Source organism: Mustela nivalis (assembly GCF_964662115.1).
Source record: "Mustela nivalis genome assembly, chromosome: X".
NCBI classification, from domain to species: Eukaryota; Metazoa; Chordata; class Mammalia; order Carnivora; family Mustelidae; genus Mustela; species Mustela nivalis.
The window spans coordinates 5,786,784-5,813,305 of NC_139040.1; the positions used below are offsets into that span (position 1 = coordinate 5,786,784).

A 26,522-nucleotide genomic window follows, 5' to 3' on the forward strand; every position below is an offset into this window, starting at 1 on the left:
TGAAAGACCACCCTCAAAAGAAAAAAATGTGATCATTAATTGTAACCCCATATTTTATGTTTATACCATCATATTTGTCACTGTGAATAAACTGAGAAGTAGGTATCACTTTGGTTTGTAACCTCTCATAAGATGGCAATCAGATTTAAAAACAAAACAAAACACATGAGTAGTCTATAAGCCTAACCAGAGAAAACACCCAAAACACCAACTGTGACATCTGGGTCAAAGAAATTCCTTTTAATATAATTCAAAGTGATAAATATTTCTTACCCTCTGGACTTTTGTACTGTTAGGTTGAGAAAAATGAGTACTGTTTTCCTTTATATCTATATGTTTTTTTTCTTCTGGGGGAGTAGGTCCAACCCTTGAGTTACTGGAAGGTAGGGAATTTGGTGGCATGATTTCCTTGGTAAAAAACAAAACACAAAAGGGAAAAGAGAACCAATTTACAAGACTGTATTTAGCCCCATTTTTATATCAATGATCACATAAGAATACAAATTATTGTAAACATTTTTGGCAGAAATAAATAATTAGAGAATGCAAATATTATGCAGTAAACTCCCCAAAACATCAAACATCAGCTAAAAGAACCTTTCACAAAAGGAAAGACTAGATAATATGTGAAAATATGGCAAAATTTGACCTTTATCTGGTAGGCAAGGTACCGCTTCCCAGTAGCAATGACCAGCTGAAGAGTCAGGTGCCACTGAAAACCCACGGGCTTCATATGGATTTTTTTGCACTGAATAATATGAATTTGGGGGGATTTTATTTTAAACAATATCATTGTACAGAAGAGCACACCCTTACCTCCCCCAACCCACATAAATTCTTTAAAGGTTGCTACCAAAAACCATATATTCATGAAGATGAAAGTGAGGGTTATAAAATTTAATGACTGGGAAGAGATTACTATGCCCAGATAAAAACGTAAAGAACAGAAAATAAACACACATACACACAAACTAAAAAAGACAAAGGATAAAAGCCAGAAGACCTGATTAGTGTCCCAACTTGGTCTCTGTCAGCAACATCAAAGTTATATTTGAAAAGTGCCTTATACTCTTTTTAGAATTTATGGCCATCCATTTTAAAGCCTGAGAAAGATTTGAAGGCATTCAAGTGACTAGTCCCAAGTCACTACCCGGCTACAACAATGACTAGCATGACTATCAGAATTTTTATATTCCTAGCATGTGCATACCATACTACAGAGGCCTCTAAATTAACATGTTGAAAAAAAACAGTAAGAAACTTTTATCAGACAAACCAGAAACACATGCACTATCACATACCTCTTCTTGTGGAACACTTTTCTCATTTTCGGCTTCAATTCTCACCCTCACAACTCCTGACTTGTCCACAATTTCCTGAATCAGTTTTCCATTTTTTCCTATTACTTTGCCTAAGAAATGAGTAATTCATGTTTGGTTTTAAAAACATTTATCTCAAACCAGTAAGCGTACCCCACTGCAAACTATCACATAAAACGTAAGATTTCAAAACCAAAACAGAAACTCTTTTCAAAAAGACAAGAGTTAAACAGGCTTTCTGTTTATTAGGTTGTCTGTCACTGTTTAAACTACTTTGGTCAAGTATCAGAGGTATTTAAATCTCATGAATTGATGGGATAATTTTGAATTTTTAAGGAAGTTCGAAGATAGGCTCTTATTTTGCCTAAAAGGGTCTACTTGAAACTTGCTGGTACACTGGTGTATATCACTCTTTCTGCAAAGTTCTATGAAAAGAAATAAGGGAAAGGACAGATAATAGAAAATACATTTGCTTATTCATTTGGCAATTTTAGCTCTGTCTGTACCTGATTTAAATCTGCTTCTTTACCCATGATAAATATTTTTAGAATTTTATATGTCACATTTATAAAAGATACTCCAAGTTTAAAAGGGACTTAGGCAGCTGTACATACATCTAAAAGAAGTACACATTTTCCAGGCCAATATGTTAACATAATATTACTCCTATGTATCACTCATAGATTGTATCAGTATATTAAAAGGTGAAGTGTGACTTCTTAATCTTTTATTAGCCACAGAATAGAAGATTAAGAAATCACACTTTATTAAGATAACTCAAAACTATAATGAAAAAACTTAAAAACCAGTTCAAGATTAATTATTATTCAATACCATCTGTTAAAACTACAAAGACTTTGAATACTGGTAATAAATAGGCATTCTTTCCCTCATTTTAGAAAACTCAGTCATACCCTTTAACTGGGAAATGACTGCTTTCACAGCCATCATAATCCATTAGTGTAAAGCAAGACCCTGCAAATAAAAGAACTACTGGTTCCAGAAGTCTACATGTGAATTACATCAGCTTCTGAGTGCTTTCCTAAGGTACCTAAAAAGCACCCTTATACTGGCCAAGACCATCATGTGCTTGTCCCAGTATCTCCTCTAAGGCAGGGACGGGGAAAAACCTGGAAGCCAAAATTTTCTTTGAGTCAACGCTACAGAAGAAACCAGGGAAAGCGTCACAACAGGAACTTGTGGTTCTTCTCATCAGCATTACCCCGGCACTCCAGCCACATAAGAAAGCCTCATTCGCCCTTATAACCTCTTCTAACTGCTCATTGGTCAGGGAACAGAACTGACATTAAATCAGGACTCCTGATATAGGCAGGTCCTTTTGTCAATTATTTCTGCTACTCCTGTCTTCAAATGAAGAGAGGTTTTTACACGGTGTTGTCCCACCCAGTTTGTTTTTAATCTGTAAAACTTATTATATTCTCAAGAATTAATATGATTTTTAAAAAGGTCTCAATTAGTCAGGAAAAAGAAAATTGAGCTTGGCACAAGTTGCTGTTAATAGCTTAACCATCCTAAGTATTGTGTTAACTATAATTAACGGAATAATTAAACCAATTCACTGTCAAAGTGGATGAAAAACAAGCAAATTTTTAGAAAAGAATGACAAATCCATGTACGTGCTAGACAGAGTTTGTGAAAAATAAAGAGATCATAAATCATACTGTGGGACTCAAAGAAAACTTATGCAATACTAATTAGACATCTCCCTAAAGATGTGCCCTGCCAACTCTCTTACACAAAAATGCTTTCTGAAAACTCTCAACATTCCAATCTCTAAAAGAGACTTGCTTTATTTTATTCACCAGAAACAAAAGAAAACCGAGGCTGATTGTACTTCAGCAGGCCTTCTGGTGAAAGGTTACTGTTGGAACCCTCTTCTCTTCAGGTATGACCAGAGGTAGAATCTATTTTTAATAACAGATAATGCAATTCTATATACCACATGGTTATTTCTCAATCCCAACTGACAGCTTACTACAATTTTGCTCTACTGAACTGGATGGAATTGATCTAAATGAGGAGGAGATAAGAGAAGTAACATTTACAGAGTCCCATACTATGTTCAAAGCTTCTCTAAACCTTTCTATCAACATCTTCCTGTTTAGTTATCATGGCAACTCTATGAGGTGGACACGATTATTCACATTTTTTGGAGGTAAGAAAAATAAAATTCAAGGGGGTGGAGTCAGTTACAAGGTCAAATTACCAAAAAGTGAGGTAGGGACCGAAATCTACATTCAACTCCAACACCTAAGATCTTTCCCCTAGAGGCATCATGCCACCTCCCAAATGAACTGTAGTGAATGACTCGAACACAAAGTTTCTGTTTGATAATTACTGAAAAAACTGTCTACTGGCTATATAAGAATTTTTAAATTTAAAACAACGTTTCTAACTATAAAATGTATACAATTGCTTGGCAAACTGTAACTAAAAGGAAAATAAGCATCATTCAAAACTCCACTTATCCTGAGGTAAAAAGGACAGTGCTACACACACACAAAACTGTGTCCAAGTTACCTCAATAACATCACATTCTTTAGCTGTCTGTACAACACAGCTGAATGAATAATTCTGCATTAACTTCACTGGTATTTACCCTTGAACTATTTTTATTCAAGAGAAAAATATTATTCCAAGTGTTTTTAATGGCACAGGAAGATGTTTATTAATTCTATGCTGACAAAAAATTAAAGCAGGCTAAGCAGGACTGAAACTATGGGAACAAAATGCATAGAAGTTCTTATTTTCTTGTTCTTTAAACTTTCCAAAGGGCATGCATTACTTTTTATAATCAGTTGTGGTTTCAAGTTCAGTAAATTAAAAATGTATAGGCACTATGTCCCAATTTTATGTATAAAGACATAGGTAGTATTCTTGATTAAAAAAAAAAACACAACCAAAAACCTGCAACTGGCTTGGTATGTTCTGCTAAAGAGATCTTCAGCATTTGAGAATAATGGTAGAGAGTTTCTGGTATTTGCTGGTACCTGTGATGATGATAGTAATGAAACAGAAGTATTCTAAGTCAAAATGAAGAACTACCACTGGTGTTGCAAAAATCCCCAGAGACATTCAGAGTTACTTTTAGCTTTGCAACTCATTAGATTTAAGTAACCTACATTCAGATTCTCAATTCAGAGATAATTCAGAATGCTATCATTTTATAGTCCCATCAGAGAGATCAAATAAATACAAATATCCTCCATATTATAAAGCCCTCAAATGTCATTCATCTTGAAAAAAAATGGTTTAAGATCTTTTTTTTTTAAGATTTATTTATTTGAGAGAGAGAGAATACACAGGGGGTAAGGGCAGAGGGAGAGATTCCCAAGCAGATTCTGTACAGCGCACAGAGCCCAATGTAGGGCTCAATCCCACAACTCCAAGGTCACCAAATAAATGAGCTGAGACCAAGAGTTTGGATGCTTAACCGAGTGAACCACTCAGACGTCCCTGAAGATTTATTTATTCGACAGAGAGAGAGTACACAGGAGCGTGAGCAGGGGAGACAGAAAGAGGAGGAGACAAGCAGACTCCCCGCTGAGCACAGAGCCTGAAATGGGACCTCGATCTCACGACGCTTAGTTCATGACCTGAGTCGAAATCAAGAGTTGGATGCCTAACTCACTAAGCCATTCAGGTGTCCCTTGAAAAAATGTTTAATTTTAAGACACAGAAACTACACACTGAAGAGGCTGTACAAAATTTATTCTTCTAGGCTCTAACAGGTTTGAACTAGGAAAGCAGTGTCTTCTGTATACCTTCTAATTTTTGAGTATCATATTTATCAAATATTTTCTGTATACTGTAACAACAGACCATATTTCAAAGATTAAGCTTCAATTAAATGACTCTCCAAGTGAGTGAACATGGAATTCTAGCAGAATAACTGAACTATTTCCCTAATTGGTGTGTTTGTAGTGTATGTCAACAGTAATTTCTGACTCACCGACCAAGTTCCTTGGAACTTGTATGACATCTTCAGCAAATTCAAGAAAGCTTCTAGCCTTTTTCACTGCATCCTGATCCTAACAACAAAGGGGAAAAGATTTAAGATAAAAGATGAGCCTTATGAAATACTCTTTGTTATTTTAGAAAAAAACTACATAGTAAAATATTTACCTCTCCATAAATATGAAATGTGCAGGTGTCTTCATCTAGATCGATAGCAGTGACCCCAGGTACTTTTCTAGCTTGCTGAATATTAGCACCATGAGTACCAATAGCTAGACCCATCAGATCTTCTCGTACGATAAATTGTTCATGAAACCTTGAGGCAAGCTGCCTTGAACTCTGAAGAAAAATGCACGTCTGATTAATATGCTTTATCAACTATCAAGGCAACTATATTTAGGTCAGCCATATAAATAATCTTGACCCTATGTATCAGGGGCCTATAAATTAGTTTCAATTGTAAACTAAAAGATTTTAGAAAACACCTCCCACAGCATAAGCACTTTTTAGGTTACTGAAGGTCTATACCATCTGATATATTTGTTAATAGGAAAGGGCTTCTTGTCAACCTATTTTCAAGGCTGCCGTAGGTAACCAATAACATCAATAACGTAGTATTAAGCAGATAAAAGGTTCTCAAATAAAAACCAGCCCACCGGATCTGACAGACTCAATGTTATTTAAGTAAAAAAAAAAAAAAATTTAAATACCATCTTTATAGAAAATTGAATTCACTTCATTTTTATTAAAGGATATCAGTACATATACATTTTTTTCAGTTTTCTTCTGGAAACTGCTCCATTTATTTAACTTATCATTAGATATTGTGGTCTAGATATCCATCCCTCTCATGAAGTGGAGATATTAAAATACTTTCCTTCCCCCACCTCCCCAACCTGAGGAATGGAATCATAAAAATTGTTGGTGCAGTCATGAAATCAAATGATTATAGAATGCCAAAGATTTACAACTTATCTTGCATATGCACCTGGAACCTAATATGAGAGTCTGTAAGACCTTGTGATCTGGATCCACAAGTATGATGAATTCTTTCAAATATTCAGTAATGACTGAAATATGTTACAGTCAACACCCCAAACTTGTGGATAATTGCTCTCTCTTTAAACAGCATTATCAAAATTTAATGTTTTGTTCTAGCATGCCATAAATGAAAACCAAACATATTAGTGGCTCATGTTGAAAATGGAAATTTCTTATCTGAATATGTGGATCTCTTTAATATTAGTAGTGAGGAAAGATAGGCATGCACACTAGTTTCTCAGTCTTCAACATACCGACTAACTGGAATGTATGAGTGTTAACTACTGTAAACAATTTTAAAAAGTCTAATAACCATTTTGTAGATAAGAGTAACAAAATGTATGAAATATTCCTAGGATTTTTCAAGAATTCTTGAAGTCTTGTTTTTTGAATCCTGGTTCATTCACCTGGTTTATTCTTTTCACTGATAATTCACTGATAAATGGTAAACCAAAGGTACCATAACAGATCATTTAAGAAGAATTAGATGTTTAAGAAGAGGCATGAGTATATTTTCCATAATACTCACAATGACAGTAAGGAGGCTGTTCAGGCCTGAAAGTTATGAAAGAATTGCTAAAGAAACCACAAATGTGTGAACATAGGGACATCAAGAAAGAATGAGAGTAAAAACCATTTAAACAGACCTCCATGGCCATAAGGAAAACAGTAACAAAACAAGATGTGAGTGTCTTCTCTCTTGCTGAGAGTTCAGCAATCACACATCAAGTGGGAAGGTGGCAAGTTTCATAGGGTTTTATGAGACTAAAGCCTTGACTACCTTCTCTCTTAATATGCAATTTGGAACTTTTTTTTTCCTTTATTATTTCAACTGCATGGTGTTTTCCCTCTATGAAATGAATAATGATGAAGAACTCTGGAATCTGACAGTAATACCTTTGAGTTGGGACATTAAAATCCATTCAGTTTCTATGGTTATGGATGGAAGTACTAGACAGTTAACAATGAAAATAAATGTATGGTGATGGAAATTACTGGAAGATTAATAAAAGTAGATAAAATGCACCTGAAGAGACGAAATAGTAAGTTAGGGAAATAGCCTCTGGCAGGAATCTGAAGACAGGAGTTTTAAAGAGTGACAACCAATTAGAATGAAGAAGTTCTATACCCTTTTAAACAGAGATAAACATACATAATGAAAGGAATATGATTAGATACTTAAATACTCTCTAGTACTTAAATGACAACATGTTATATGGAAGAAGCATTGCCTCATTTTATTAACAGCTTTGATGAACTTCCAGAAAAAGTGAGTTGACCAGAAGTTCCTTAATATAATCAACTGCTGGTTAATTCTGAAACCTTAGCCATGAAAAACTTTAATATGATTAGGCGCTATATAATTTAATTTTTCAAAATATAAAATATAGGGAATTGCTAAGACACAGTAAATAAAGGACAACCTGCCCATATTCAAGTTTTGAAACTCCACAGTTACCATTTCTAGACAGCCTTACAAGCAGCACTAGGGAAAGCCACATACCTCTAGCTGCTTACTGGCTTCTTCATTTCTCAGTATCAGAGACAGCTTAGTGCGCAGACTCCGAAAGTGCATGTCAATTAACATGTGTGCTCGTTTCGAGGTGACTTCATTGATAGACTGAGGATATTTAAATTAACACTATTATTATCAAACTAAATACTCCAAATGAAGTACATCAAAAGAGACAAGTCAAAATCACTCACCAAAATGACAAGCTGATAATTCTCTGGATCGTAAGTTACAGAAAAGGCACCAACTGCCTTTTTAAAGTCCTTATGTGCCGATTCTTTGGCACACCTAGAAATAAAAAGAATATCCACTGTGAAATTAAGATGAATGATTGCGAACTACTGGCATTAAGTCTATGCAGATGAAGAATAAACTCAAATATAAAAAAAAAAAATAAGTCTATGCAGAGACTTATACTTAGTAGAAGTATGGATTCATATTAAACATGATACACAAAAAAGGCTGTTTCTGTTTAAAAGTTTAGTTCCTTTGCTGGACATCCCTGAAATACTTTAAGCCCTCTCAAGTATTTGATTACAGAGAAAGGTTCCTTTGCTGTCCACCTCTGTCATACTCAGCCAAATCAAACATCTGAGATTACAGAGAAACGAAAAAACTAGTTATGCTTTTAAGGGATCGCTAGTGGTCAAAGACTACCAAAGGTGGCATTATTTAGGACAGTCACTCTCCTCTGAATCTTCCTTATTTCAGGTACATATGATTAGTAATTTTCTTAACTGTTGAAAACTTTTGGGGATAGCTACATGTTACCTAGTTTTATTCTGCTGCTCCTTTTCACAGAAAAACTGCGGACCAATTTAAGGGAAAGAAGGAAATGTATATGAATCAGAAGGCACAAAAATTTACACATATATGTAATCACTTGAAAAAGCAGGATTTCTATGCACTTTGAATTTCAAGTTAATGTTTATCTAAAGTGTGACACATCCAAAGCAAACTCATTACACGCCCCCTTAGGAAACCTTTAAAAAGGAATTTCTCACCTAAAAGAGTCTTTAAGCATAACTCCAGCCCAGGGATTATAAGACTGAGACAACCTTTGGAAGCTTCTTTACTCTACTCATTACATATTTATCTGGGGATATTAAGATCTACACTAGTCATTTTTCAAAATTTCAAAATTCTATGAACAAAGTTTATTTCTGCACTACTTTTGCAAACCATTTTTGCCAAAGTTCGTTGAATTTGAAAATCGATATTATTTTAAAATTTATATTCTTTTAAATTAACTGCCTATCACCTGTAAGTTCTCAGCATTTCTTGCATATTAACTTACATTTGTCTTAAGTCTTCTGGCACGTCCAGTTTGATTTTATGGAAAGTATCTTTCGTGGCAGGTTTGTTGGGATTAACTGATCTCAGACGTTCAATTGTGACAATTTCATTGTATGTAGCATCACATGCTGCATATTCTATCACATAAAACTGATAGAAACAGATAAAAGTCATTCCTGGTCATAGTTTTTAAATTAAGAACAATAAGCTCTACCTATACAGTTATTTTTAAGTTCTCTAGAAGGAAGAAAAAACTCTATTTGATCAATTAACTAAAATACACAAAACATACTGAACACGTAGAGAAAACATTTTAATAAAATGGCTCAAGTCAGATATTAATTTAAAATAGAAATCCACACTGAAATGTTAATACCTGGGTTTAGAAAAGGCAAACAGTACAAAAATTTTTAAATATGCAGTTTCCTACCTCACCCTTTATCATCCTCACTTTAGCTAACCACCAACAGCAAGGCTCTTTTTCATTTGCTCTGGAATAAACCTACACAAAAATTACAACATAGATTATTTCATAATTAGCATCATTCAGAAATCTATAGATTATCAGACATTGAAGAAAATTCTTAAAATGAGCCAGGTGTCTTGCAAACCCGTACGCTGTATGACTTAAAGCAGACTGCAACACTACAGATACATAATCAGAAACTACTTGATTACCTGGGAGAGCCCTGAACAAAGCACCTTCCTATTTTCTGTTTCAGATCAATAATAATCAGTCCCCTGCATATGAATGCTCAAGAAAAGCAGATTGCTCATAAACCTGGGCATACTTGCCTTGGATACTCTGTCAACTATGAAAATGTATCTAAGACTGTGTAAGCTTATTTTTGTTTTACTCTGGTAGGTAAATAACTGACTGGAAGTTATTGACCTGGCCTACTGCCTGGTCACTAAAGGGGTAAGGGCCGCGGACCACTTGAACCCACTAAGGATACCACTCTGGCATTCATGTCTCCTGGTGCCTAAATAAACAAATCCTTGGTCACTCCCTGGTCTCCTGTCCCCTTTCTCACTCCACTAAAATGGACAACTATAGGCTGGCAATCCTCTGGATAGAACCTTCCTGCTCTCGCACACTGGATCATTTCTTCTAACTGATCTCTCTGGTGACCACGTTAAAGTCCACTTACAACGTGCAGCACGGAACCTTTTGTGAAGACACCAGCAAATCAAGGACAATGGGAAAAGAGATGGCATAGTATATATGGAGAGACAGACAGAAATACTCAGAAACAGAAAGCAGGGAGGAGAGGAGATAGAGCTCAGAGCCCAAGGCTGATGAGTAACTCAAGGCTCCAATTCTTGTCTCCCTTTTACAACTGAAGTTACATAGTGACTTAACATAGCTTAACCTACCTTTCTCTCTTGTCCTATCACTTATTCTCAATTCTGCTCTAGCCAGGGAAATAACCTCAGTTAATTGTTATGTAATACAGTGAGGTCGTCCTAGCAACAGGACCTCACTGGTCCCCCACATGTCATGTGATTAAGTTGGGGGAAAAGTTCCCTTAATCCATCACTATTATGAGCATTCCTGATACAGACACACCAGAAGACCCAGTGTCTTGTGTCCCTTTTTACAACCTAAGTTAATGGTTATACAATACAGTGACTAATACAACTTAATTTAACCTACCTTTCCCTCTTGCCACCACCCAGGCCTTTCAACTCTCTACCTAGAGCAATAACCTCCGTTATGTATCACTGTGAAGCAATATAGTAAGACCACTCTAGCAACAGCATCTCATTGGCTACCACCTGTCATGTGACTCAGTTGGAAAAAAACATCTGCATTGCCCACCCCAACATTATTAGAGCGTTTCTAACATACAGACCAAATGTCCTTGCCTTCAGGAAGCTTGGAGTCTCCTGGGGTAGTGGACAACTAATGGTCCTTAAATGTAGACAATGTTTTTGTTTCCTAATAGGATCCCTCACAACACCAAGCCCAGTCCCTTATACCTAGTAGGTACTGAGTACATTTCTGGTAATTACATAGTACTTTTTCTACTCCACTTTAGAAGACAGACGAACACAGGCCTGGACATTCAGAGACCTTCCCTGAGTATTTCTCTAGAATAGTACTCCAGCCCCTAATCACCTTACATCCTCTCACTTTTTTATTCCATCTACCATAATGTTAGATACCCTGACAAGAATGTGACCTCACCAAAGGCAGAGGACTCTTCTGGTTCACTGTACCATCTGTACTCTAGCAACCACAGGAAGTAAGAATTCAAGGACCTAGTGAGCTTTACCCTATCTGTATATAAATGTCTGCTTAGCTGCTTCCTTCATACCGCAAATATTCATGACATTGCAACTATTAACAAGACATTGTGGATAAAGAAGAGAAGCAACTTAAAATGGTTTGAAAGGAGAGGCAGGAGAGGATACTACACAGACCAACTACAACATAAAGCAGACTCCAAGTGCTTTAAGTCCCAAAACAATTTTCAGTAGCTAGAGAAATTATGAACACAACGTTTTTGTTACTGTGCTTTATCTCTACAACACATTTTGGTCAAAGACATCAATGGCACATGGGGCAGGTGGTTCACAGCATGCCCAGTAAAAAGAGGTTTTCCCTATATGTGCTTGTGTTAAAACACATAGATGGGTTTTTAATAATACACCAGAAGGATTTGTTGCTAAAGAAATTCTAGAATGCTGCTCTATCACAAGGCATGATTTCTTCTTCTTTGTAAGACTAATTCTCCTAATCCATTTTGCTTAAAATGAAGACAAACTTGTAAGCTAACATTATTCAAATAAAGATTGAAAGATTGAAGGAAAGGGCAAAAGGAATTTCCCAGCAGACAAAGGAAATTAGCAGTGACTTTCAAAGATGCACCCTCAGTGCTTCTCAGGCAGCCCCATTTAAGCATTATGTAGTATATCAGATCATTATTAAGATGGCTCAATCAAAAGCACACGTCCATCATGGCTATAATTTTCAAGGTAGTTTAAGCAGTGTTAAAGACAACAGGTACAAAAGGCACAAATTAAATGCTCCCTCCTTCAGTGCTTAGTAACTTGAGGGCAGGGGAAACTTACCTCAACTTCATCACTTTCATTTATATCTTTATTATAACCTACAGGTGGTGGGAATCTCACATCATGAAAGGGAATCTGCCTCTCTGGCTGCCAGCTGCAAATAAGCAAATACATAATTAACATGCTTTCTGGTTTGATGGAAACAGTGACCACACTGCCATCAACTCTTGGTTAAGTGTGACCTTCTGTTTTTCCAGTTTAAAGAAGCAAATGCTTTTAAAACGGTCAGTGTTTTGCTGAGTGGGGCATAATAGCAATGCAGAAACATTTCAACAAAGTCTGCATGCAGCATAGCAGCCTTGTAGTTCTATTTGGAATATTCCTCTCAACACAATAGATCAACATTACAATTTTCCAAACAAGTCTTTCAGTAATTTCAACCTCTAAGAGTGCTAAATGCAAGGTACCAACAGCAATTTCCTCTGATGCTTAAATTAAATGTTAGTATCAGTAAGTGTTAGTAACATCATCACCATACTTCTACTTGCAAAGAAATTTGAACCACATTCTAAGGACCACAAAAACTGGTCCTAAATGCCCTCTTAATTCCCAAGCAAAATGGGGCAGCCAGCACATCGGGAATTCACAACTCACTTTTCCCCCTTTAAATTTAAGATCCCACGAGGTGGTCAATTCTTGCCACGGGTAGTTGGCTGCTGATCAGCATGACCTGGTGGGGTCTGCTAAACCACAGAAACCCGATGGAGACAGCCTACAGGAGTTTGGTAAGTTGCCTATGTTTTTAAATTTAAAACGATATGGAACAATTTTGAAAAACACCAAATTATTCTTTTATGTGCAAAATGATATAAAATATTAAAAGACAAACTTTGCAAAAACACTGGAAGATTCAACTGCTGAAGCAGTCACTTCTGGGTTTTTTTCCCAAAGAGCTTTCTTTAGTAAAATCCTACTAAGTGCTAATTTTTTTAAAGAAATATTTTATTTATTTATTTGAGAGCAAGCATGAGGGGGTACGTGGAGAAGGGATGACAGAGAGGGAAGAAGAGGGAAAGAATCTCAAGCAGATTTCCCACTGATACAGAGCCTTACTCGGTGCTCAATCTCAGGACCCCAAGATCATGACTTGAGGTGAAAGCAAGAGTCAGATGCTTAACCAACTGAGCCATCCAGAAGCCCCTAATTTTTTTTTTTTTAAGAAGAGCCATATATAAGGTAGGAGGGTAGGTAATTAAGTCAGAATCTGTGGAAATCTAATTAGGTTTGTATTAGACTGAACCCTTTCTCTGAATTACACAATTTGAAAACTATGAAGCTTTAGAAAACACGGTCTTTACTTCAGAAAAGCCTTTTTATATTTACTGAAAATTAATAACTTTTAACAAGTCACAAATTCATTGCTAAAGGTGACTGGAAAACGTAATAATACATAATATAATTTTCTGAGTTCCAAAGGAAGAATTTTAAGTGTACAGAGATGAAAATACAAATTCTTTCCTCAAAAATGTGAAATATGGGAGGTAAAAACATCGCATCTAAAATAAGCTGGTGTTACAGTAATAGGAATTGCTTTATGACTGAAAGGAAAGAAAGGGTAAATATAGTCTGAAGTTCTATAAAATTTTTTTTAACAGAAAAACAAAAAGGAAACACCCAAGGAAGGGCAGAGACCACTTTGGTAGAGACCTATCATACACTAGTGATGTGCTCAAATCCAGTGTTGAATCTCAAATATACTCCATGAACACAGGGAAAACAGTTCATTTGTTTCAAATTCCCAGGATGACATTTTGAAGAAAAAGTTTTATGTAGCTACAGAACAGAAGAGAATTAGGAGGTCCAAATGTAGAATAACTTTAGGTTTATAGTAGAAATCTGACTGAAAACCAAGAGAACTAATCTTATAAGTCAGTGTATTAAGCAGACACATTCTTAAATGCATGGAGGAAATGAGTGTTTGCTTAACACTTTAGATTAAAGACTACAGGAGAAATTAAAAGAGTGGCAAATAAAGATAACTCTTCCTATGTGGGAAACAGTGTTTATCTAGTGATGGGAGCAAGCAGGTTAAGAGTAAATTACTAAGGAAAAAAACTACTCTCAAGTTATCAAAGGTTCTTCTGTTAAAAGTGTGATATTGCTATCTAGTATATAACCATGCAAATCCATGAATAGCTGAACCAGCAGAGGCCAATTCTGGAAACTTTGGCTCTATGCATTCATAAAAAGTTATTCTATTATTCATGCTTGTATTCTGGACTGAGATTAGTCTAGAGCTGAGAACAGGATTGGGTATTCTAAATCCTTTTATCTCTGTTCCCTAAATGTGTTGCAGGCATCCAAGAGTACTACTACTGTGTCCTCTTGGTAGCTAAAAGAATCTGCTAACAGTCAAATTATAGTATGCCTGGGCCAGATACTATATTTCAACAAATTTACTGATACAATTCATGTACCATATAATCCAACCACTTGTCTATGTATAATTCAATGGTATTAAGTATATTAACAGATAGGTGCAACCATTACCAGTCAATTTCAGAACATTTTCATCACCTCAAAAGGCAATCCCGTGTCCTTGTTATGACTCCCTACCCCCCCCTCCAGCCCTAAGCAACTACGAAGCTATTTCTTTTCTCTATAGGACTTGCCACCTGCTTTTGGGATACCATCAAATTCTCTTGGTACACAAAATCCAAAACATAATTGTTGACCATTCTTCAGAGTTCCATATAATATTAACATCATGACATCGACACTTTGGCTAAGGAGTTCATATGTACTTTAGCATCTTGAATGGCTACTCTGAAAATAGCCTTTATTAGTACTCAAAAAATTTAGTCAACAGATTTGTCTCTCCTGATAAAATACTAACATCTATACCACTTATGTCTTCATGTAGCTAATGTTCCTAGGCTTACAAGTATTTCTATTTACTCTTCTAGCACGAAAGTTGGTTACTGCTATTACTGATTATAAATACACAAAGCAGATATAAAATAAGCTAAGTAAATATGATTATTCCTGATAAAATGTACTAGACAACTAAAACCATCAATTTTAGATTTAACATTATAAAACCCACATTAATTCTACCAATACCCATGAATCCATTCATTTTCACCTTGTAACAATTACAAATATTTCTATCCAAACTCTCAGTTATTAATACAGAAGAATCTGTTTTTTTCTTCACATTCAAGGTTAAATGAAAGGGATCTCTAAGGCCATTAGCGGGAAGAGTCATTCCATTGGTTTTAATACTTAGTTTTTCAGGAACTTCCTTGTCAGTAACATGAAGATCCACTCCTAAAAAACACTCAAACTAGACTTGAATTTTTTTCAACTAGTAAAAAGAACAATTAGTATAAAATAGTACAGAACCTGAACATTACAATTATATCAAGACACTTACTTGTTTTCAAATGCAACTGTTATTGAATCTTCATGAACATCCTTTACAAATGCCTGTAAGAAAAACACCGGTTAACTTCTAAGCTTAAAGATCACATTTTTATTTAAATTTTATAGAGATACCAAACATTCCTGTTTAAGAAAAAAATGGAGCTTCATGGGACGCCTGGGTGGCTCAGTTGGTTAAGCGGCTGCCTTTGGCTCAGGTCATGATCCCAGCGTCCTGGGATCCAGTCCCACATCGGGCTCCTTGCTCAACAGGGAGCCTGCTTCTCCCTCTGACTCTGCCTGCCATTCTGTCTGCCTGTGCTCGCTCTCTCCCCCTCTCTCCCTCTGATAAATAAAATCTTTAAAAAAAGAAAAGGAAAAAAATGGAGCTTCAAATGAAAGTTCGTTAGTTTATGAGGATGACTCATTCACGGATCACATCTGTATCTGGCCACCTACTATGTGTAAGGCCCTGGGAATATGGACTAGTTAAAACAAAATGTGAAAGAAAATGCTCCAGAGTTCAGCATCTAATGAAAGAGTGAGAGGGCTAAATAATTGAAAATTACAATGCAGGTGTTGAGTACAAACCTGGAGGTGCACTTTAGGCTAGAATTATTGAAAACAAAGAAATCTGTTCCATGTGCCACATGCCAATCAGTATGGATCTGTTAAAACTTATCTTCCTCTCCTTGATAAAATTTTAGGAGAATACCACAGTAAATGACTAAATATAATCTCAAGTTTAGGAATATACAAGCACACTAAATTTTCCTTAACGACAATATGCTGCTAATACCACTAAAATGTCCAATTACCAGAGTTTAATTAAATTCTCAATCTCATAGGCACTTGGAGGAAAAAACAGTAATACAAAGTAGAGGTTTAAATCTTCTAAATCTGATGACGCAATTGCTAGTAATCTGCAGAAAGACATAACAAAAGTAATAGCTAACTAATTATCAAGAATTCTTTAAGCAGCATGCCGTCCGTAATTCTATAAAATGACATAACTAAAGTAATAGCTAACTAATTATCAAGAATTCTTTAGGCAGCATGCTGTCCGTAATTCTATAAAATTAAGTTTTTAATAGGTGCAGGAAAGGAGGTTTTGTTTTTGTTTTGACAATTAGAGGAGTAGGATAAAACATAAGGAAACCCAAGAGGCTTTATATCTTAATTCATTTTAAAATGGCTTGAGAGATTTAAGCTTCTTACTCAAATTTGTTCTGTACATGTTTCTCTCCTTCCTTGGTTTCTCCCTGGCTGTGGGATTATGGCCAACTCCTTTTCTGGCTGTAAAAGGCCCTTCATGACCTAGCCCCACCCCTCACCTCTCCAAGCTTCATCTTTCACATCCCTGGAGGCAGGGATCCCCCATGCTAAACTACTTGGGCCTCTCTCCCTAAATGCTGTTCCTTCTTTCCCATTGTGCTTCCCCTCTTTTCATCTAGCTACCTCTAGTCTTTAGGTTTCAATTCAGATGTCACCACCTATAGGAAAACCCAGACTAGGTTAAATTCCGTCCTCTGCATTCTTATAGCACATCCTGTGCTTATCCCTACAATAAACTTACCCCACTGTATTATTATTACCATTTTCCCCACTAAGAGTAAAGTTCCCTAAGGTCTTATTTTATTTACTTTTAGACTTCAGAGTGACTACTAAGAACTCAATGAGTAGTTATTAAATGAACCATTGCCTAAGGGACTCCTATTCTATCCTTAGAGGAAAGACTGCATGTGTGTGAGGGGTATGTATGTTCCATTTATCAAGGAAGACAAAGTGAAGAAGGTGAGTTTCCTTACCAAACTTTGAAGGCTGGGGAAGAATTAGCCACACAAAAGGGAGTGGAGGGGGCACCTGCATGGCTAAGTGGGTTGAGCCTCTGTCTTCGGCTCAGGTCATGATCTCAGGGTCCTGGGATCGAGCCCCACATCGGGCTCTCTGCTCAGCGGGGAGCCTGCTTTCTCCTCTCTCTCTCTTTCTCTCTCTGCTGTCTCTCTGCCTACTTGTGATCTCTGTCTGTCAAATACATAAATAAAATCTTAAAAAAAAAAAAAAGGGGAGTGGAGGATACAGGAGGCCTACCAGGTCTAAGGGGTGGGGAGGTCAGGAACAAAGGCTCTGACCTGGAGAAACAACTTAGGGTCTGGTAGAAATAAATCCTTTGTGAACAAAGAAGCCAACACAATTCAATGTGAAAAAGAACAGTGTTTTTATCAAATGGTGCCCGGGGACAACTGCATATCCATATGCAAAAAAAATACATGTTTGATCCTTATCTCAGACCATATACAAAAATCAACTGAAAATGCATGAGACCAAAAAGTAAGAGCTAGAACTATAAACAATCGATCCAATGCAAATGTCTTGGTAAACATCCTGAAAGACTTGAAGTGAAAGGATTTTTTAAAAAAAACCCTTACACTGGGACGCCTGGGTGGCTCAGTTGGTTAAGCAGCTGCCTTCGGCTCAGGTCATGATCCCAGCGTCCTGGAATCGAGTCCCACATCGGGCTCTCTGCTCAGCAGGGAGCCTGCTTCTCCCTCTGCCTCTGCCTGCCATTCTGTCTGCTGTGCTCACTCTCTCCTCCTCTCTCTCTGATAAATAAATAAAAATCTTAAAAAAAAACCCTTAAACTTCTTCAACTATAAAATTAAAACTTATCAGTCAAATATTAATTAGCTGCTCCTAAGAAAAATAATCAGGTGAGGCAGGGCCTTAGAAAACATTTATATAGAAACTACAAAAACAGACACATCAATCTTCTGCAATTATGCTTAAAAGAACAAAAGAAAAGCTATGCTTAAAAAAAAAAAGAAGTTTCCTTATAAGATCAAGGTGGACTATAATGGAATCCAAGTGTTCTGCTGTGCCCAGCATGGCTAAATTATTATTTCTAAGTTAAATATGTGTATATATTTCTCTAGATGTTGGCTTAGGGGGAATTAATATTTTCTTCCCATCACTTTCCCTTATTTTTCCTCAGCTGTATCTAAATCATGACTACTTTCTTCAGCAGCTTTTGAAAACTCTAGCTTAATACCAACCATGATGTTTTAGAATATACTAAATTTCATAACGGTGCATGGCCCAAGAATTTAAGGGGTCGTTTTCCTATTACTTCACCAACAGAAAGGCTTGATTTTGAGTTAAAGATACAGGAATTGGTTACTCTTAATTTTATAAAGCCCGCAAATTAAAAGCCTCCTCTTTTACTTGGTAGCTAATACCAAATTAACATCTGCTTGTGAGGGAAGGGAGTCAGTCCATCAAGGATGAAAATCAAGACTCCTATTAGGAGGTGATCCATTCCTTACCAAGAAGGCCCACTGCTTCTGTTTTCATTCTTGTCTGAAGTTTTATGTTTGTATTACTTGGCTATAATTAACATTAGCTCCATACTGTATATTACACTGAAAACGTTAAGTCCTTTAGTCAGTTAAGGGAACTTTGTTATAGCTGAGTGAGGAACTGTTCTCGCTTAATCAGGTATCTTTACAGTACTATTGCCCTTGTCTAAAACTATTCTGTCTACCATAGCAGACACTGGTCGTATGTGACCATATTTAAAGTAATTACAATTAAATAAAAAATCAGTCTTCCAGTTACACTCACCACATTTCAGATGCTCAACTGCCACACATAGCTTAGTGTCTACTTAGTGAACAACACCGGTAGAGACCATTTCCAACACTGCAGAAAATTCCATTGGATGGAAGGAATTTAAAACATTTACAGGGGCACCTGGGTGGCTCAGCTGGTTAAGCGTCTGACTTTTGGTTTTGGCTCAGATCATGATCTCGGGGTTGTGAGATCCAGCCCCACCTTGGGCTCTGCACTGGGCAAAGAGCCTGCTTAGGGTTCTCTTTTTCTCTCTCTCCCTCTATAATTAATCAACTAATTAGTAATTAGTTAATTAATTAATAAAGCTTTTACAAATGTTGGGGACTGTTTTCAAACCCACCTTAAAAGTATTCTAAAAGTCAGTCTCATTACTTTATTGCTGTATTTTTATTTTTCTCTCTTTGACACAAAGTTATTGCACAGTTTAATCATACTCATTCACCACATCTGCCTAGTTCCTAAAATCAAATATTCCCTCAAAGGAGGAAAGTCTGCAACTGTTGTGACTATTAACAACAAAAGCTTTCAAAGGCTTCCAAGGCAGTCCGGATGTAGAGTGTCAAAAATGGTTTGAATAATCATCACAGCCTACTAGCCCATGGCCTTCAGGTTAATGAGGCTTATCTGTATGTGGATGTTCACATGACTATTCCAAAATCAGTCATTTTTAGTCATTGTTTGCATATTAAGTAAATACAGAAGGCAAGTAATACCTTCTTGCTGCTATAACACACTAAATAAAAGAAACTACTGGTTGATTCTGCCCTGCGCTCATACCAAGGATGCCTCTTTTGACTTTGAAGGCCTTTTTACTAAACTGTCATTCACTTCCAACAAGGGTCCCATTTTTCTGCTGCTCCTATTTTCCCCAATAACCATTCTTTGGCCACCCTTCCCTTAGCCCCACACTCCTCTGTGCCCTGGACAACCCTAGAGCACTACCACCCCACCAGCCACCAACCTGGAAAACTACATTTTGTGGTGATCCTCTGGGGAGAAGACAGATTCAGGGGACTCCTGAGAGATTACCAAAGAAGGCAGACTGAGTAATAGAATGCGCAAAGGGAGCTGCACCTCATTGAATGAGAGCTAGGGATCTTACAGGAGTCCATAAACCTCGTAGTTAAGAGTTTTACTGTAAATGAGATATAGGCTCAAAATTTTGGTTCTACCAGATAAGCTGGGAGACTCAATTCCCCAAGTGGTCTCTGTGCCTCAGATTCCTCAAATACAAGTAACAAATGGATATGGGGGAACTGGACCTGCCTTCTAAGGGTCTATTACCTGCTACAATGCCCGCCTGAGACATAGATGGCACTAAATAAAATGAGAGGTAAAGCAGAGAGGGGCGTATTTTATAAAAGAGGCAGAACCATAAATAGTCTTGCAGTTGAGAAAGTTACATCTTAACAAAAGCACACTAAAAAAAGATTTAAAAATTGGGATACAAAAAGAAAAGGCTGTATCCTCAAAGATACTAAATACTGAAAGGTTATTTAGACTCTGAGAAGAAAAAAAATGTGATGAAAATCCCTGGGGTTTGAAAAAGGTGCTAAAGTGCAGTGCTAAAGACAGATACACGCTCCTCATTGGGGGAATAGGCAAGAAATCAAAAAGTCATTATGGGATCCCAAACTTACTGGCAAATAGATCAAAGAAGCAGTTACAAAACTGTACTTATCCAAATGTGTGATGACTAGAGTTATCCAATTCAAACATCACATTATAAGGATTGATGAAACTAAGAAGTCCATCCTTATTTGGGTGAACTCTTACTCACCCTTACCCCCAATCTCACACTCCTTAGCTTAAATTCACAAATGAGTCACTGGTCACATGAGTGCTTATTGTATAGACAAAATTTCAAAGTAAGGCCCTGACCACCACTGAGAACAACTACTACATTATCACTGAAGACAACATATATGTAGGGCAATAATTCTCCTTAGAGAAAATGTAGAACACTGCAAAAAACTTCCTCCTAAAGAAAACACATAGTTCTGGAGGACAGGGGTATAGAATTCAAACCCAAGGCTTTACATATAAAGTGAGTTACCACTTTGTTACCTTTGTATGTGGGCACTAACAATATAAAGGAGTGAAAATGGAAAGGGAAAACACCAATTAACTTCAATTAACCTCATCAACAACCCTTTCAACCACAGCAAAGGTCCAGGAATACTTGAGTTGACTTGGGCACTTACCACAAATTCTGAGAAAAGTGCATGCTTTTTGATTCATCCTGACACAAAGACAACACACAGGTAGAGAGAGAATAGTAAGAACTTTCCTGTGTGCCTGTAATCTAACTTTTTAATACTTCAGTCCTTATGTGCTTCCAATGTAACAAAAGCAAATTTCATAGCAAGGTCGGAGATTTCCAGCTTTCTCTTTCTTTAGTGGGCATTCATATGAAGAATTACCAAGTAATAATAACAAGTTACAACAGTTAATAGAAAGGAAGTTGATACATAAGCTGAGTATGTCCTGACATCTTTGTTTCCAAAAGTAAAAAGTGGTAACATCACTTTGCAACTGTACTTAAAGAATGCTAAGGAGGCGTTACAAAAACAAAACAAAATTAAAGGTTACAATGAAATTTTTAAAATGGGCAGGAAATCAAATCCAGCTCGTTTCTTCAAGCTAACTTTCATCATTTCAGGAAGTCAGACTATCTGAACTCAATCCCAGATCTGAGGTCCCTTACTAGCTCTGACACTTAGTAGTAAGCCACTTACCCAATCTCTTTGTAATCTTCATCCTCATCTATAAAACGGGAATAACAGTACCTCAGGATTGTGGTAGAGAATTAAATTATTCACAGATGTACAAGTGTCTGGAATAGTGCCTGGCACCTAAAAAGCTCTCAGTACCTCTTAACAGTTACCGTGTTCTTGACTGTAGTCATCTCATGAAGCAAATTCCCACAGTGGACAGGAAACAGAAACCCAATTATTATATCACTCAATTTTGTATTTAATTAATAATTTGGAGGTTTTCAGAATGTGTGACCATGAAGTTGGAAAATGCATGTTCAAAAGGGGAAAAATGATACTTCCACAAAGACACCAAACATTAAAAGTCAGACTCGGCGAAGAAAAAAAAAAAAAAAAAGTGGTTAACCTGAATCATTCACTTGCTTGAAATACACACCTGTAACAACACCTGTATGCAAAGTTAGATCTAGAGACTTCAGAGAAAACATGAATAACGCCTTATCCAAGTTTATTTGTGGTAAAACATGGATTTCTAGCAGGCTATGTAACTAACATGACATGCTAGGCCACCAATGTCTTCCTTAAAAATATTTCTTCCTGGGGAGCCTGGGGGGCTCAGTGGGTTAAGGCCTCTGCCTTCTGCTCTGGTCATGATCCCAGGGTCCTGGGATCAAGCCCCACATCGGGCTCTCTGCTCAGCGGGAGCCTGCTTCCTCCTCTCTCTCTCTCTGCCTGCCTCTCTGCCTACTTGTGATCTCTGTCAAAGAAATAAATAAAATCTTTAAAAATAAAAAACGATTTGTTCTATAAAAAAAAAATTCTTCCTGATTGTACATTTTGTCATAGTTAGCTGCTAGTTCCATAATATTTCTCATCATGTTAAAGTCTGTCCTCAGATACCAAACTTAAAAACATAAGATATATCAAATGAAAATCTAAAAATAAGAATACAATTTAGCATATTCACACCATATTGCATTAATGAATTGGTTATCAGTCACTATATTTTCAGAAAACAAAAAGGTGTTATATCTTATGTTTCCAACACATGATTTATCCATCTTTAGTAATTTTCATACTGCTACCCAAATCCTAAGATCAGGATATACTAGTACATTCATATCAGAAAATCATATATTCTGTACTTAAAATTGAAATTAAATTCATTTCCATTCTCAATATGCCAAAACTCAGTTCCCCCCAAAAGAACACACGGACACACAAACATCAAAACAAAACCAACCAACCAAATAAAACCCCAAAACATGACACTATTTCAGGCATATGCCCTTAGAAAAAAGAACTTATCTCAACATTATGTGTTTAGGAAATGTTTTATAAAGATTTGGTGAAGTTTACCCAAGTGTCTTCATGTCTTAAATAACATAAGACTCTAAGTTGTACACAAAACTAACTTTTTCTAAGTCAAAGAAATAGCTAAGCATAAAAGTAGTGGCTCTGACAACTACTAAATCTAATTTCCACATTTTAAAGAATAAACACCAGAGAGAAAAACAGAAATGAGACGTCCGATCTTTGGTTTAGGTTTCATGGTTCTGTTAGTTCTGAATCCTGAGCTTTAGATATTTTGCAGAGAAAGAATCCAAACATGCCCAGCTATACTCTATCCGGTTTATATTGTAAACTTGAACCATGTGCTCAGAAGATGGAGAATCATCCCTTTCAATATGGTGGTTCTGTTAGGCAAATCAAAGTCAAATTCACTAATACTCAAGTCATTTGAGTAGAGTTTTTTAAAGGCTTTTCTATCACTCTAATGAAACATGTTCCTATCTCTTTCATGAATGGAACATTACTCCTAGTAGTTCATTTTTTATTGGTCTATTTCCCATATTTTCTGCCCATTTTACCGGACAAGCAACTCAAGTTTACTTTTTGTTTTACTTTATAACTCAAAACAATACTATGAGTCCTATAAAAACTTAAACCTTTTCATTATAGAAACTATTTTTCTACCAACACAGACCATTTGAGGTTTTCTTAAAAATACATATTGATCAATATTCAATTTTCACTTTTCTCCTCAAAGAACTAAGGGACAATGAATTCTTTTTATTCATCTTCGAATTAAGCAAATTCTTTAAAAAAAAAACAAACAACTAAAATGGGGGATTAATAGCAAAAACAGAGGGCATTTCTTATTCTATTCCAATCAGTTTGCAAGCAAAATCACCAGAGCAAATCATAGGTTGTTGGAAGAGAACAATAAATCCTTCAAGACCACTATATGCTTGCTACTTGCCCTCTTATAGCAGGCAAATTCCACCGAAAGACATTAAGAGTGGTGTCAATGTAAGCACATATCACAGACAAATTAGAATATTGCTCAATCTTTAACCTCTGCTTATATTTATTACAGTTAGCACCACAAACCTAGCGAGCAAAACTGCCAATCTAGGAACCAAATTATTCTACACTAACTAGTAGGAATTATTATGGATGACTGAAATAAATGCAACCAAAATTTTACCTGCAGTCTACTGAAACAATTTTATATTGGTGAGACTTAAGAACATAAATGCTGGGTTTTTTTCCTTTTATAGTTGCAGGTTTTTTTCTTTTAGCTAAAAGTATGAAACAGTTTACATATTTTACACTTATGAAATATGCTGATCTCCAAATATCTCCATAGAATTGATAAACACACACATGAAGTCAATTGTAAATTTTTCCTTTGTCAAATGAGTCTCGTTTGAAACGTTTAAGTCATGCTATAATAAATTTAAGAATTGTGTTGGACAACGGAAATAGCTAATTTCCACGTGTATCTTGTATTGCCCAAATGTACTAAGATGGGATATTACCTACAGAAGTTACAGAGGAACATTCAAGAGAAAGCGATAATTTATAGGTCAGTAAATCTACAGTAAGTTCGTACCAACAGACGCACGACCGATACATTAAAATATTTTTATACCTCCTTTTGAAAATCTAAGATATTAGTTGATCTGCAATGGTGTAACTTAAAAAAGAAAAATCCACCGTAACACTATGCATGTCTATTTAGAACCTCAATACCGTCCACCGCAACATTACACATTCAGAGAAGACAGTCAAGTACTTGGAGCACAAAACAATTATTTCCACTCACGATTTAAAATTCTCTAGTAATGATGTACTTTCCGTTAATTTCCTTAAGTTTCACGGCATATATTCAGGCCTTTGGAGAGTTAAAAACGTTTTCCTTAAGTACCAGAGTTGCTATAACGTTTTCAGATGCTGAAGCATCCGTATTCCTGAATTTGGCCGCATTTATAACAAGGGAGGGGGACCGCGAATATTTAAGGTTAAGAACTTCTCTAATGCACTGCTCGGTTATGTCAAGGTCTTCCTGAAACTTTTGGATCTAAAATCTCTTCTGAAATTCAGTGAGAGAGGCCACTAAATATCAGTTGCCATTGTGATTCGGAACTGACTACAGCTTCTTACTACTCTTTCTCCACACCCCTTGCCCAGAACCGAGGAGCTCTCCGAAGTCCCAATGCTGGACCGGAAAAGAGAAGCCAAAGGAGATCTCAAACCGTCTCTGCAAGGCAGGAGGCGGCTCGACGGAAGCGCCCCCCGCTACTCAGCAACTACCCACACGTCAGGCCTGGATCCCACTGGGAGAGGTTATTTAGGAAAGGGAAAGAAGCCGTTGCCGTCACTTCGCGCGGATACCGGCCATTCCCGCCGGATCTTGTACCTGCCGCCGGCCCTTGCCCATCCCCAGCTCTCCCTCGACTCCCGAGAGGACACCTTCTTCTCCTTGCCCGCTTTCATGCCAACAGGCGCCGGGGCCTCTCAAAGGAGAGCAGCGGGGCTCGAGGGGCTTCCTACAGGCCCGAAGTCCGGTCCTTCTCTCCCTAACAACATCCCGACGAGCGCACCCTGGCCCCCGGGCGCGGCGCTCGGAAAGAGGGCCCCGGGCCTGCCTCCCGCCGAGGCCGAGAAGAAAAGGGAGGGAAAGAAGGGCGAAGATGGGGCCTGCCCTGAAGCCAAGTACCTTGTAGAAAGCGCCATTGGAGCCCCGCACTTCCACCACCAGCTCCTCCATCTTCTCGAAAGCCCAGCTCGCGCCGGGAGCCCGCCCCCGAGAGGTGGGCTGCGGGCGCAAGAGGCCCAGCCGCCGCCGCCGCCGCCGCCGCCGCCGCCGCCGCCGCCGCGCTCCCGCACGCCCCCCGGCAGCGGCGCCGCCGTCACCGCCGCCACCCGCGCTCGCCGTCGGCTCACCGCCCGCTCGGAGGCGGCCCCTCACCGGAAGTGAAACCGAAACGGAGCCGAACGCCTGACTGAGGCCGAACGCTCCGGCCGCTCCGCGTGTAAACAGTGAAACCGCGTCACGTGACTGACACCGCCCCTCCCCCCCGCGGGCTTGGCCCTTCGGCCCCGCCCTCTTTCTCCCCGCGGGCCCAGGAGCGCGCGCATGCGTGCTACTGGGAAAGCGGCTGGGGGCCGGGCCCAACGTAAGGCGCGCGGACTCGGCGTGCGCGGGCTCGGTGCAGGGCGGGAAGGCGGGAAGGGCGGTGACAGGTCGCCCGGCTGGCCGAAGTCGAGCCGCTTCGGGTCTCTTGGCAAGGGCCAGAG

General features: G+C 37.7%; 1 protein-coding gene across 17 annotated transcripts in view; it reads right to left on the reverse strand.

The window, feature by feature from the left end:
* The window catches only part of FMR1 (fragile X messenger ribonucleoprotein 1), a 38,549-nt gene extending 12,269 nt beyond the window's left edge, over nucleotides 1–26,280 (reverse strand). For 12 of the 17 annotated variants that reach the window (XM_082717291.1, XM_082717288.1, XM_082717298.1 and 9 more), the window contains exons 1-11: nucleotides 25,942–26,111; nucleotides 15,602–15,654; nucleotides 12,226–12,319; nucleotides 9,578–9,649; nucleotides 9,149–9,297; nucleotides 8,046–8,139; nucleotides 7,843–7,959; nucleotides 5,466–5,636; nucleotides 5,293–5,371; nucleotides 1,302–1,411; nucleotides 274–408 (exon numbers count right to left, since the gene is read on the reverse strand). In XM_082717291.1, coding sequence (XP_082573417.1) covers nucleotides 274–408; nucleotides 1,302–1,411; nucleotides 5,293–5,371; nucleotides 5,466–5,636; nucleotides 7,843–7,959; nucleotides 8,046–8,139; nucleotides 9,149–9,297; nucleotides 9,578–9,649; nucleotides 12,226–12,319; nucleotides 15,602–15,654; nucleotides 25,942–25,992 — 1,125 coding nt within the window. In that variant the 5' untranslated portion in view covers nucleotides 25,993–26,111. Of the gene's footprint in view, nucleotides 1–273; nucleotides 409–1,301; nucleotides 1,412–5,292; nucleotides 5,372–5,465; nucleotides 5,637–7,842; nucleotides 7,960–8,045; nucleotides 8,140–9,148; nucleotides 9,298–9,577; nucleotides 9,650–12,225; nucleotides 12,320–15,601; nucleotides 15,655–25,941 lie in introns of all 17 variants that reach the window. The other 5 variants (XM_082717285.1, XM_082717286.1, XM_082717296.1 and 2 more) reach the window with 2 other exon arrangements.
* Between the last annotated feature and the right edge of the window lie 242 nt (nucleotides 26,281–26,522).